Raw genomic sequence first — 14,958 nt, 5'->3', positions numbered from 1 at the left:
ACTAGGTGTGCTAGGTGTTTCTTTACTTGAGCCCATTCAATCCTAAGAATGTGAACTGCAATTAATCCTACTTCACTAAGAATGAAAGAGAAGATCAGAGATTAAGCGGTTTGTCCAAGGTCACAGGATTAATAAATGGCAAAAACAGGCCTTGAACTCAAGTCTGGCTGAACTTCAAAAGCCCTTAAAAATAATAATAATAATCCTATCACATTATATTTCATTGATTTGGTATTAAACTCTTTTCATTTATTTATCAACTACATCAAATACAGATGACAACAAAACTGATTTACAACCAGCTGCAAATTAAGCCATATTTATACAAATATGATTTGGGAGGGCAAAAGTGCCCCTCCCAGGAATACAAACTTTAGCAATCCTTTGTCCACATGATGGAAATAAGCATTTATAAAGTTTGGACAGAATTTATTTGCAAAATATCAAGAACATGCCTACTATGTCAAATGAGTCACAATTTAAATTTTATTATTTAAAAAAATAAAAATAAATTTTATTATTTTTAATTTTTTCCATGATTTAAATTTTAAAATAAAATTTCATAAATGACCAACTATACACTATGCAACTGCTATTCTCAAAATACTTTCCACATGTCATGATAATGATCTTCACAATGATCCTATGACCAGCTACACAGTACCCTCAAATTACAGATGATGGAGTTGAGGCCCAAGATCACGTACCTAGGAAATGATGAAAACTAAGGCTCAAACCAACTCCTTTGGATTTTATATCTCATTATACTAGACACTTTGTGTTAACCAGAAACAGCAGTGTGACCAGACGGAAAAGCCGAGTTAGACCTGTGTTCTAGTCCAGGACTTTGCTATTCTGTCCTGGACAGTTTCCTCCCTTCTTCACTTGATGAACTTTATTCATTCTTCAGGTAACTGCTTAGCCATCTAAGGAAGGGGTAGGTGCTGCCCTTCTGTTTTCCTAGGGAACTCTGTACTTCCCATACTGCAGCATGTAAAACACAATAATACATTTCTTATTTACCTAGCTACTTCCCCAATGAGGCTGTCAGATCCTTAGCAGCAAAGACTATTTTATTTACTATTGTGCCCCTTCTGCCTAGCATCTGATGGATATTTAAAAACCATAACAAATGAATGAACCCCAGCTCCCTCACTCATTTTAAAAATGGAATACTTTTCATAAGATTGTTTCCAAACTCAACTCATTAAGCACTTAGAAGAGTGAGTTCATAGGGGGCACTTAAAAGACAGCAGCTCTTATTATGATCAAGAACAGGAGAGCCTTACAAAACATCAAATCTATATACATCTGGAGGTGAGATATGGCCAGAAGAAAATGCCATCTATAAAATTCTTAAGGGGCACCTAGGTGGCTCAGTCAATTGCCTGCCTTCAGCCTGGGTCATGATCCTGGGGTTCTGAGATCAAGTCCCACATCAGGCTCTCTGCTCTGTGGGGAGCCTGCTTCTCCCTCTCCTTGCAACTCCCCCTGCTCGTGCTCTCTCTGTGTCAAATAAATGAATAAAAAATATTAAAAAAAAAATCTTAAAAGTCTTCATTCTTGGGTAAGCCATCACAATGACAGTTCTTCAATAAATATTTACTGAGCTCCTATATGGTACCCAAGGTACAATGGTGAAGACAAAGCAGTTAAGTCCAATTCTAGAAACAAATCATCTCCCAGAACCCTAAGTGAAACACACTTTCTATAGGTGAGATCTCGTTAGATTAAATGACTGCTTGGATTACAAACAAACGGGATGGCTTGCGTATGATGGTGAAGTTTGTTTTAAACTAGTACCAACAAGGGCGCCTTGGTGGCTCAGTTGGTTAAAGCATCCAACTCTTGGTTTCAGCTCAGGTCATGATCCCAGGGTCCTGGGATCGAGTCCTATGTTGGGCTCCCTGCTCAGCAAGGAGACTGCTTCTCCCTGTGCCCCTCCCCCTTGTCCCTGATCTCTCTCTCTCTCTCAAATAAAATCTTTTTAAAATAAATAAACCAACAAACAAACTAGTACCAACAAGTAAGTGATCAGAGTCCTAATCAGAGAAACTTCTGTATGAAACTCTAACATTTCACTTTTCCACAACTACTGAAAAGTTAAATTCTGTAGAATCCCAGGGGTCACCTGATCAAATAGGAATCGCCTTCATTTCAACAAGTCACAAAGTATAAATTTTAGAGTCAAAACCAGATTCAAAGGCTGGTTTGCTACTTCTTAGCAAATTGCTTCACCTCCCCAAAGTTTCATTTCTTCTCTGTGAAACGTAACATCTAACTACAATAACTTTGTAAAACAGAGTAGGTCATCAATAACTATTTCACCATCTGCTTTTCTTTCCAGATCTTTCACCACCTTGGCCACCCTCTTCAGAATGCACTGAAGTTAGAAACAGTGCCCACGACTGACCACAGAACTGGTCTCACCAGCCTGAAGCCCAGCAGGACTATTACCAGAACATGCAGGCAAATCAGACCAAAAGGTGTTTACTGAGCACCTACTAATAGCCAGCACTGCAGCTGATGACCAAATTGGCTTGCTTTTATTGCATTTTGTACTTGCTTTAGTGCCAATAGGATAAAAACAGTCAAGAACAAAACTTCAATGTTTACTTAGGTGAGGATGAGTCAGAAAGTGGAGCTTATTTTCCTGGGCTCAGGGCCAACAACTTCAGATAGTGGCCTCTAAAACTAATGGCTTTAAGGGAGCAGGGGGAAAAATCATGATTGAGGCATCACTTCAGGGTCAACCAACAATTTCTGTAAAGAGTCAGGGTGCTGCTTAACTCTGCCACAAACCTTATTTACAAAAGCAGAAAAATACTGCTTTTGTTAAAGGCAAATGGATTTCAATTTGTTTCACATAATTCAGGACATCTTAACAAAGTCTGACAGTCTGCTGGTCCCCAATATCCTCTCCTCCTTTCTGAGTATCAGAGTCACCAAATGTTAACTAAGAACTGGTCACCCAGAAAAAAGACTGCATTTCTTAGCTCCTAGCAGCTCAATATGGCCATGTAACTTAAGTTCTAGTCAATGGGATACAAGTAAAATCAAAGCATGCAACTTGGGGAAGTGCCTTTAAAAGGGAGTGGGGGAAGAAATGATGCCCTTCTCCTGCTCTTTCCTTTCTCCTGCAGCCTGGAATACAGAGGGGACAGAGTTTGAATATTTAGGCAGAGAACACTTGATGCAGAAGACGGAGGAAGAAATGCGCCTAGGATCCTGATAACCATCTCAGCTCTGCCCTCCCCACGAGAAAGAATGAACCTTTCCTCCTATATAAGTCACTGTTATTCTACGTTTTCTGTCACTCATCCTAACTAATACACAAGAAAAGAAAAGCTAAAAACAGCCTCTTTGTAACTCTTCAGTTTTGTTCTAATCATCAATCCAGTCATGAACACAAAGAGCTTTTCTTTGTAATATGCTCAAACTCCAATCTAATGCTAATATAAACAGGTCATAAAACCATGTGTGAGTGCAGGCAAACAAGACTCAGAAACACTAGCAACTGCCAACACTAGAAATCAAAACAGCTATGCTGAATGTTAACAAGTGTTAATAATTCTGTCAAAAGAAAGGGATGGTCATCTCACCGGATGGTGAACTCCAGCAGCTCCTGGGTTCCCTGAGGGTCCAGGTGCTGAAGACTGTACACCCTTTCAAGGCTCTGCTGCAGGAATTGATGGGACGGGTCCTCATGGGGTGCAATACTGGGAGAAACAGCCGATGACACTAGTTTTCTACCTGGTAACTAAGCAAACATAGTAGGGTTATAGTACCATCAAATTCTGTGGCTCAGCTTCTGGTAACACAAAGAAACAAACAAACAAAAAAATGCAAGTTTTTTTTGGAAAGGGAAAACAGGTGAGGTGATTCTGTAAATAACCTTCTTCTCATTCCCTAGCTTCAGTGGAAGAAAGGGAAAGAGAGAGAGAGAGAGAGAGAGAGAATGAATACAGTCTACACAACATAACCACAAGCTGCAAGGAGAAAAAGAGAACAGAGAATATCACATTCTATTGCTAACTGAAATTAATGAGCTAACCACACAAAAGGGAATAAAGTTCAATCTGTTGCCACGCTTATTTTTAAACTTTATTTGACCTTTCACTTCATAGGGAAATGACAGTTTATTCCCAAATAAACTTATGTAGCATGCTATCAAAATGTTTTATAGGATAATTATAATATCTTGTTCATATTGCTAAAAGTACTTACCTTTCAAGAAAGCGATGGAGGAGAACAAAGACAATTTCACTTTCAATTTTGTAACTTACACAGTTTAGATTTTCTAACCATGTACATATGTTATTCTAAATAAAGTCATTTAGGGACTCCTGGGTGTCTCAGTGGTTGAGTGTCTGCCTTTGGCTCGGGGCGTGATCCTGGGGTCCTGGGATCGAGTGCTGTATCGGGCTCCCTACAAGGAGCCTGTTTCTCCCTCTGCCTATGTCTCTGCCTCTCTGTCTCTCATGAATAAATAAATAAAATCTTTAAATAAATAAAGTCATTTAGAATCTCCTAAACAGAGATGAGTTAACACAAATGAAGGGCTTAGAAAAGTGCCTGTACAGTTAGCATTCAGTAAGTGATTACCAGTATCATCACGGCTCATTAAATTTTTTTTCTTTTTGTATCTCTAAGATTTTAAAAATAACAAAGGTTTTACTACTAAAAAATAAACTCATTGAGAAATTATGGCTTTATGTAATCATTAAAATGTTGCACAATCTAATCTTTGGTCTAGGGTATATTGTTCCAGACTCCTTTTTCTTGCCTAATATAACATAATCAGTAACACAGGGACATTCAAAATATGAATCTTCTTAAAAAGTAATGGATACAAAAGCAAAAGTACGAAACAGTGCAAGAGAGCCCAACAGAGAAAGAGAATGAATGAATGTGTTTTCAAAGAAAATACAGCCTGCTTTCTGCTCTTTAACAACCACAAAGGAGCCAAAATCAAAACACCAAAAATAATGACAAAAGCTGTTTTCAACATACCCTTAAGGCAGGAACAAGATGAGAAAGACTGTCTCGGAGGTAGGCATAGTGCCTGAAGGTATGATCTGAGAACAGTGCTGGCATTGTTGGACAGGTTTTAGCAGCATTAAAAATAAGAACCAAAACTGCAATGTCTGAGGGATGAGTGGGTTAAGTAAACCTCGAGGTTTAAAAAGTTGAGTTTGGCCAGAATCTGGTGCCCCCAATTCCCACCCTCAAGTCTCATTAAATGACAATTTTCTAACAAAGAGATGCAAATTTAAATAAAGAGATACATTACCTCACTCCAAATTACACCAATTATCAAAGGTTTTTTAGAAAATGCCTGATGCTGCAGAGAATAACAAATCGAAACTTCCGGTACATGGCCAACTAAAGTTCATTTGGGCACAGTATCTCTTGGTCATAATTTGACACTAGACAGTAAAAGTCTTTTGAATGTTGAGTAATTCTACATCTCAAATTTTATTCTAAGAAAATAAGCATACAGTACAGAATCATTTATAATAGCAAATAATCAGAAACAACCTAAATGTCCCAAACCAGGAGAATAACCATACTATTTGATGGAGTATTATGCAATTGTTAAAAATTCTATTTATGAAGAATTTATAGTATCTTATCACATTTTCTCATAAGTGAAAAAGCAGACTCTAACATGTATAGTATATTATACGTAATTATAAAGTATTTGTAACTATAAAGTAATAGCTATAAAGTATTTGATGATGAGATGAATCATTTTAAAAAATACAGTTACAGGGCAGCCCCGGTGGCTCAGCAGTTTAGCGCCGCTTTCAGCCACGGGCGTGACCCTGGAGACCCGGGATGGAGTCCCACGTTGGGCTCCCTCCATGGAGCCCGCTTCTCTCTCTGCCTGTGTCCCTGCCTCTCTCTCTCTCTCTCTCCCTTCTGTCTCTCATGAATAAATAAAATCTTTAAAAAAAATTGAAGATCTTCCAACTTTAAAAATATATATATAGTAACAGCAAAATCTCAATACCAAGCCTTAAAAAAGAAGGAAATACACCAAAATGCTAACGGTTGATTACTTTGACTAGTAGGGCTTTGGATGTTAAGTACAAAGTTTCTTCTTTCAACTTTTTTTTTTTTTAAGATTTATTTATTTATTCATTCAGAGAGAGCGAGAGAGAGGCAGAGACACAGGCAGAGGGAGAAGCAAGCTCCATGCAGGAAGCCCGACTCGATCCCGGGTCTCCAGGATCACACCCCGGGCCGCAGGCGGCGCTAAACTGCTGCGCCACCAGGGCTACCCTTCTTTCAACTTTTTGGACTTTCTTTGTATATTAATTTTATAACTGAGGGGAAAAATTAACAGAGGGAAAAACAGAAATTAAAAAATAAACACAGGGATCCCTGGGTGGCGCAGCGGTTTGGCGCCTGCCTTTGGCCCAGGGCGCGATCCTGGAGACCCGGGATCGAATCCCACATCGGGCTCCCGGTGCATGGAGCCTGCTTCTCCCTCTGCCTGTGTCTCTGCCTCTCTCTCTCTCTGTGACTATCATAAATAAATAAATTAAAAATAAAAAAAAAATAAAAAATAAACACAGTTTCCAATCTTCTGTATGTATCCCTATAGAAGAGTCTGCTATTTGCCTACCCAATATCCATTCCAATTTTTTAAAAGATTTTATTTATTTATTCATGAGAGACACAGAGAGAGAAAGAGGCAGAGACATAGGCAGATGGAGAAGCAGGCTCCCCGCAGGGAGCCCGATGCAGGACTCAATCCTGGATCCCAGGATCATGCCCTGAGCCAAAGGCAGATGCTCAACTGCTGAGCCACCCAGGCATCCCAGTTCATAGGTTTTAAAACCAAAGATGTCTGGCTCTGAATCCCACATGTACTGCTTAAAGAGTTATATAGCAGATCAGTGGTAAATGTATAAAGCATGAAACAGTGTATAATATAACAGGTGCTCAAGAAATGATAAAAAATACTACTAATAATATTGGTATTATATAACAAATGTGAATTACTGTGAAAACAAGAATAAAAGCTAAAAATAACTACTAGGCTCCCTCAGGATATATTCTTACTTAAAAAAAATGAAAAAAATTAAACTCAGGACCACCCCCCCTCCCCCGCCAAGCTATACTACAGAAGAAGATGACAAGCAACCCATCACATCAGCCCAGTCTGTCCTAAAATCAGAGGATACAAGCTGGATCATCCATGTCTGGTTCAGCTGTGTCAAAAAATGGATGGGTGCTCAGGAGCTCTGGCACCAAGGGAAGCACCAGGGTTGGATGCCGACTTCCCAGAAACTTCAAGCACCTGAAATAAACAAAATGAGAGCCCATCTTAGTAACTTAATAATAAAAGCTTTAAATGTACTGGGGATTAGAATCAGAAAACCTGATTCAGAATTACAAATTCCCAACCACCCATTTTTGCTACACCTATGACCTCAAATAAGTGATTTAATTATTCTGGAACTCAGTTAGTTCATCTAAAAAACTGCTATCATGAAAATTAAAGAGCTGGTATGGCATAAATTACTGCTGGTTATTTAAACAACAGCCATATTCTCCAACTTCCTTGCCAAGAGAACCCTGATTTTATTCAGGTATCAGGTAGGTGCTCAGAGAAGATAGGCTCAGCTCAAGGGCTCAACTACAACTGGCCTAAATCCATCATGATAATCCCATTCCCATTTTCCAGTGACTGCTTTGCAGGTAATAAAGTAACCCATTTCTGGTCAAAGAAGCAAGAAGGGAAGTCTGGTGAGGAGCTACTCAGGAGTGTTCTCCTAGCCAAAAAGAGAAATGTATGAGAGGGAATGCCCTTTCCTTTCTGCCTTAACATATTGTCTTATGAGGCAGCCATCCTGCAAATATGAGAAGAAAGCCAGGAACTGCAGAGAAATCAACCAGAGTTCTAACCCTGTTAAGCTGCTGAATGACCAATTCTAAAACTGACTTCCTGATTTGTTATGCCAAAAAATTAGAACTTACTGTTTAAACAACCTTTAATGAGATTTTCTATTACTTGTAGGCAAAAGCATTCTAACTGATATCCTGGGGAAGGTTCTGAAATCAGAAGTGACCTGATTTGAAACATGAAAATTAGTAACTGTATAGCCTTGGCCAGGTATGTTTCTAACCTACAAAAAGGGATTAAAAATCATTACCTCATAGAGTTGCTGTAAGGATTAAATGAGATTATGAATAAAAAGTACTCAGCAAAGTGTCACATAGAATTCAACTAGCTATTATTAAATAACTATTAGTTAGCTACTATGACAACATGAAAACCTTTTACAAGCTATAAAGAACTACATGTGCACTGGTAACTATGCATTTCTATTATCTTTTGTTAAGTTCTGGTTTAGAAGGTGTGCTGAATCGAAAAGAAATCCTTCTTTCTCTCTCTCTCTCTCTTTTTTTATTTTTTTTTTTTTAAGATTTTATTTATTTATTCATGAGAGACACAGAGAGAGGCAAAGACACAGGCAGAGGGAGCCACAGGCTTCCTGCAAGGAGCTCTGGGACTCGATCCTGGATCCTGGGATCAAGCCCTGATGCGTGAAGGCAGAGGCTCAACTGCTCAACTGCTGAGCCACCCAAGCGTCCCATAAATCCTTATTTCTGGGGCTGTAACAACAAACACTACAAAGTAATGAATTATCAAATAAATAATACTCTGCTTTCCACCTGGCAAAGAGAGAGGAGATTACCATGATCAGAGATTTCACAAAGGAGATGGGACTTCCCCAGGGACAGAAAAACAAATAGACTGGCAATGGAGAGGAAACAAGCATCATGAAATTCATGCAAATATGGAATACAATAAGTATCCTATTTAAAACAGTATTGTTAGGAAAGTTTACCTTTCCCCATTCTGCTTTTCCTTCTACGTGGAAAGAATTTAATGCACCAATTTTCTGAACTCTCTCAGCTCCTTTAGTCTTGTATTTCAGGGGACACTATAAATGTAGTTTGGCCTCCGGGTACCACTCCTTTATTTTATATCTCCTATTCTATTCGGGTCACCCAAGCATCTGGGCCTCTCTGAAACTGGACTTCAATTCTGACTTGTAATATTTTTTCTACTTACCTACATATTTCCTACTTCTCTCCTTTCCTGATATTAGAAGGCAAGGCCTCTGAATTGAATCCATTTTTAACTCTCCACAGTTTCTAACACAGTGATCGGGTTATACAGCCAAGTGCTCCATAAGCATGTTGAATGAACTAAAGATACATAAACAGGACAAACTACCTCCTTCAAAGCTTTCATTAATGTATCTATCTTTCAAAATGTCTTAAAAATATGTCACTGTGACTATTCCTTCATTCTTTTACACATCCTTTTTTGGTATTCCTAAGTAAAGCCACCATTGAGGGAAAGAAATGAAAACTCAAATGACAATTAGAATAGGTTACTTTCAAATCTTTTGGAGCACCAGAAGGTAAAAATGCTTTCTGTCTACAATTACCCAATAAAGGCAGTCTCAAATAAATATGCAGGGTGAACCAAATAACTACATATCTAATTTTAAGGCAAAAAGAATGTTCTGTGAAATATTCCATAACAATCCCTTTCATCAAATGGAATTAATTATTCCTTCTGTGTCACTGCAGAACTACACATACCAATACAGGTGTTTTTCCCCATTACAACCCCCACACCCCAAATGACTGAGTGCTCCCTGAAGACTCCTCCCCTGGTATTTTCTGTTTTTAATAGATTCTGCAAGTACTTGATCTGACACACCGTTTTCTATTTTTAGTAACAAATTTTTCTGAAAATCAATGAACTATACTGCTGGAGTGATCTTATCTCATAAGCTCACTTAAATATTCGGAGCACAACTATATACATTTTATAATAAACATATGCAAGCAGTTCTTCAAACAGTAATTCATGAACAATGTTAAGTCTGACTCTAGTCAGTAAAGATAGAGGTAATCAAGGGGAAAATACGATAGTGATTTTCCATCTGTAGACAAAGTGCCAGTCCTGCCTCTAATCTCTACAATGATAGCTGTGATCTGTACAAAATGCAAAACAAAGAAGTGATTATTATTATTATATAAGAGAAAAAGGAATCTAATCAACTCATCTCTGTACCTCTGGCACTTACCACAGGGCTTGGCACATACTAAGTGTACAGTAACAGGCACATATTATCTGCTAGGAGGATGGATGGACAAATAAGTAATCTAAAAATGTGATATTCAATTTAGGAATCAGACTCCTGAGTGCTCAGTTAAGTTGAATCAGGTTTCTAAATTGAAGGCAAAATTGAGGGCCATACCCTCAGATCCACTGAATATGCCAATAACATACATTTACCACATTATTGGACTCAGTGAGCAAATGAGCAAAAAATCCTTACTTCCATATAGAGTCTCTATCAGTAGGGTACTTGGTTAAATTTTTCAGCAGCTCCACCAGTGCAAGATGAATCCCTTCTTTAGTCGAAACATTAGTACAGCATAAAAGTTCGTGAAGAGCCTCTCGAATATCTCTGGACGAATCCTTTTAAAAAAGATAATAGTAATAGCAATAATAATAATAACAGCAGTCACTATGGATTAGCTATTACAGTAGAGGGTACAAGTTACCATGGGACCACAGGGTAAAGAGTCCCAATTTTCTGGGAGGGGAGGGGCTAGGAGTTGAGAAGACCTCACAGAAGAGGTAACACTTGAAAAAGGCTTGAAGAATTCATTCATTGGCTCATTCATTCATATAAATTCAACATTTACTGAATATTTATTTATGTATGTATGTATGTATGTATGTATGTAATTCTTCTTTTTTTTAAAGATTGTATTCATCCATTCATGAGGGACACAGAGAGAGAGAGAGAGAGAGGCAGAGGGAGAAACAGGCTCCACGCAGGGAGCCCGACGCGGGACTCTATCCCGGTTCTCCAGGATCCCAGCAAGGGCCGAAGGCAGCGCTAAACTGCTGAGCCACCCAGGCTGCCCTAATGAACATTTATCAAGCACCTACCTATGGTACTTATGTACCAAGTGCTAGTGACATAGCACCAAATAAAATCAAATCTCTGCTTTTAGGATCTTCATTCCAGTGAAAAGACAAAAATAAGTAACTATATAGGTCAGATAGTAATAAGTATGAGGGAGAAACTAAAGCAGCTTAAAGGTAAGGATACTAGGATAGGTGGGGTATTTTACACAGGATAATGAAAGGGAGTAGCAAATATACAGGCCATGAAGAGGAAGCATGTTTGAAAAATAGTATGGAAGTCTTATGTGGCTAGAGCAGAGTAAATAAAAAGAGAGTGTTACAAGATAATGTTGGAGAAAATGGCTTCTTTCCTTCCCAACACTTGCTCCGCCTCACTAATATGATTGGAAAAGGTCACCAACAACTTAATGCTAAAAGATATGGATGCATATCAGTTCTATTCTTCTTGGCTATCTCTCCACAACATTTGCTGTCAGTTCTTCAAAACGTTTTAGTACATACATTTTGAAACATACATAAAAGTAGAGATTATAAATCCTTCAGTTTCAACAGTTAACTCAGAGCCAATCATGTTCCATCTAGACTTTTTTTTTTTTGGCAGATAAAGGTTTGTTTTATTGAATAACTGATCTGATTCATGCTGAGGCCACTATGTACAGACAAGAGAGAGGGAGTTTTATTTCTTGGTCTCTTCCTCCTTGGACAGAGTCTTGATGATTTCCTCCTTCTTGGCCTGGAGCCGCGCTCTTCACGGCGCTTGCGGGCCTCCTTGGTCTTAGATCTGCAGGCCTCAGCCTGGTCAGCCAGAAGCTTCTTGCGAGCCTTGTCTGCCTTCAGCTTGTGGATGTGTTCCATGAGAATCCGCTTGTTCTTGAACACGTTACCCTTCACTTTCAGGTACAGGCTATGATACATGTGGCGGTCAATCTTCTTAGATTCACGGTATCTTCTGAGCAGCCTGCGTAGAATTCTCATCCTCCTCATCCACGTTACCTTCTCAGGCATTCGAGCATTGGCAGTACCTTTTCTCTTACCAATGCCCATATGCCTGCCCTTCCGGCGGGCCAGAGCGTTTTTCCGGCACCGAGCTCGGGAATGGATAGTCACAGGCTTCCGGATTATCAGCCCATCTTTGATCAGTTTTCGTATCTGCTGACGGGAGTTTGCATTGGCGATTTCATTGGTCTCATTGGGGTCCAACCAGACCTTCTTTTTGCCACAACGGAGGACACTGGAGGCAAGCCTCTTCTGAAGCCTGAGCCGCAGCGCCGAAAGGTCATCTAGACTTTTACCCACTCCTCCCAGTTAGATTTTTCTGAAGCCAGCCAGAGAAACCATAGCATTTCATTGGGAAATATTTCAATTAATCAATAAGATTTTGTTTATTTATTTGAGAGAGAGAGAGAGAGAGAGACAGAGATAGCAAGAGAGAGCAAGGGTGGGGAGAAGAAGGAGAAGCAGGCTCCCTGTTAAACAGGGAGCCTGATGTGGGGCTCAATCCCAGGACCTTGGGATCATGACCTGAGCTGAAGACAGGTGCTTAACAGACTGAGCCACACAGGTGCCATCCCCATAACTATATTTTTAAAGAGGATTCCTTATTTTTAAAAAAACCCACAAAACCAATATCATGCCTACAAATTAGTAATTGCTTAATACCAAATATCCTGTATGTACTCATATTTCTCTGACTCAAAAAGTTTGTTTTGCAGCAATATGTTCCTTAAGTATCTCTTAATATTGGAGCCCCTGGGTGACTCAGTCGGTTAAACATCTACCTTCAGCTCAGGTCATGATCCTGCAGTCCTGGGATCAAGCCCTGCATCAGGCTCCCTGCTCTCTACTCAGTCTGTTTCTCCTCCTCCCTCTGTTCACGCTCTCTCTCTTGCTCACTCTCTCTCAAATAAATAAAATCCTTAAAAAAGGATATCTTCTAATATGTAAAAATCACTGTATATCTCATATTTCTCTCCATACAATTTCTTCCCTATACATCCTATAATGGTAGTTAGATTTAGAGGTTTGATCAGATTCATGTTCACATCTTTTTCATTTTTTTAATGATTTTATTTATTAATGAGAAACAGAGAAAGAGAGACAGAGAGAGAGAGAGACAGACAGACAGACTGGCAGAGACACAAGCAGAGGGAGAAGCAGGCACCACGCAGGGAGCCTGATGTGGGACTCGATCCCGGGACTCCAGAATCACGTCCTGGGCTGAAGGCAGGTGCTAAACCACTGAGCCACCCAGGGATCCCCTCAAATCTTTTTTTAACTTTTCTTTAAGATTTTATTTATTTATTTATTTATTCAGAGACACAGAGATTGAAAGAGAGGCAGAGACACAGGCAGAAGGAGAAGCAGGCTCCACACAAGGAGCCCGATGTGGGACTCGATCCCGGGTCTCCAGGATCACACCCTGGGCCGAATGGCGACACCAAACCTCCGAGCCACCAGGGCTGCCCCAAATCTTTTTTTTTTAACAAGACCACTTCAAGTGGTATGATGTACTTCCCTTAGGAACTATATGTCTGTTTCTCTTTGGTTGAGGTTCATAACCACTGGTGATCACTGCCTAGATCTACTAATTCACTAAAGTTGTAAAACAATGATACACAAACCTACCATTCTTCTTTATTAACTGGAATACTTTCATAAAAAGAAACTTCTCCTTATCAACTAGCTGGTTATCATGAAGTTCAGTTTGTATAGGAAAAGAAAGGATTAATGCTTGATTCCTTAATTTACCAGTTTCCAAAATAAGAAGTTGATTACCAAGCATCTTCCAAAGACAACTAATGCAGTGTTTTAAGTATCATTACAAAATCATGAATTTAAACATATTTGCAGTTATAGTCCTTAATGATGTGTCTATAATAATGTATTATAACCCTTAATGATGTGTCTCCTGGGTCTTCCTGATATGATCCTAGAGGTCTTTGATAGCTAATAATTGCTTTCTATATGACAAGGTGGTATAAGCTCACTTTGTTAAATTTCCTGCACTAGAACTGGAATCAGCCATTTCTCTTAGGTATTTTGGTACCTTTTAGTGGAAATGAGATCTCCAAAGCATTGTTTTAAGTCAGGTTTACTGACGTATAGTTTTCATTCTGTAAAACTCATCCTTCTCAGTGAACAACTTCCATAAGCTTAACAAAGCCATTTGGTTACATAACCATCATTTCAATCAAGATATAAAACACTCCCATCACCAAACTCTTCCCTAGGGTCCCTCTGTAGTCTAACCCTTGCCCACAGTCCCTGGCAACTAGATATATTTTCTGCTACAATTTTACCTTTCCCATGGCAGTCCGGGTGGCTCAGCAGTTTAGCGCTGCCTTCAGTCCAGGGCATGATCCTGGAGACCCGGGATCGAGTCCCACATCGGGCTCCCTGCATGGGGCCTGCTTCTCCCTCTGCCTGTGTCTCTGCCTCTCTCTCTGTGTGTCTCTTATGAATAAATAAATAAATAAAATCTTTAAAAAGAATTTTTTTATCTTTCCCAAAAGGTCATATAAAGGGAATCATGGCTGGCTACTTTTACCTAGCATAATGCATGTGAGACTCACCCAAGTCGTTACATGTTATCAGCAACTCATTCCTTTTTATTATTCAGTAGTACTGCATTGTATACATTACCGTTTACTTACCCATCCCCCAACTCAAAGATTTGTGCTGTTTTCAGTTTGGGACTATTTTAAGTAAAGCCACAATAAACATTGGCATACGGGCCTTTGCGTGGACATAAATTTTCAGTTCTCCTTCGGAAATGCTTCAGAGTGGCAATACAGTATCAAATGGTAAATTTATGCTTAACTTCATAAAAAACTTCCAAAGTGACGGTATCATTTTGCATTCCCATCAGCAGTGGACGAGGGTGCCAGATGCTTTCATAATTGGGTGATTTGCTTTTTTATTACTGAATTTTGAGAATTCTTTCTATATTCTTTATCAGATATGTGTTTTGCAAATAT

At 39.2% G+C, this 14,958-nt stretch overlaps 2 protein-coding genes across 5 annotated transcripts in view; both read right to left on the bottom strand.

Annotated features, from left to right (window-relative positions):
• INTS4 (integrator complex subunit 4) overlaps positions 1 to 14,958 on the bottom strand; it is a 110,880-nt gene that overhangs the window by 24,157 nt on the left and 71,765 nt on the right. For all 4 annotated transcript variants that reach the window (XM_025419542.3, XM_049098728.1, XM_049098730.1 and 1 more), the window contains 4 exons: positions 10,380 to 10,522; positions 7,197 to 7,312; positions 5,014 to 5,147; positions 3,603 to 3,760 (listed from right to left, as the gene is read on the bottom strand). In XM_025419542.3, the coding sequence (XP_025275327.3) occupies positions 3,603 to 3,760; positions 5,014 to 5,147; positions 7,197 to 7,312; positions 10,380 to 10,522 (551 nt within the window). The remainder of the gene's footprint in view (positions 1 to 3,602; positions 3,761 to 5,013; positions 5,148 to 7,196; positions 7,313 to 10,379; positions 10,523 to 14,958) is intronic.
• Positions 11,566 to 14,638, bottom strand: LOC112641918 (60S ribosomal protein L19-like). The gene is given in 3 exon segments (XM_035703645.2): positions 11,566 to 11,723; positions 11,726 to 12,279; positions 14,635 to 14,638. Coding segments are annotated over 3 exon segments (624 nt in total). The 3' UTR covers positions 11,566 to 11,657.

This window comes from Canis lupus, chromosome 21, assembly GCF_003254725.2.
Source record: "Canis lupus dingo isolate Sandy chromosome 21, ASM325472v2, whole genome shotgun sequence".
Taxonomy (NCBI): Eukaryota; Metazoa; Chordata; class Mammalia; order Carnivora; family Canidae; genus Canis; species Canis lupus.
Note: the sequence above shows the minus strand (reverse complement) of the source record. Positions and strands in the feature narration are given on the sequence as shown.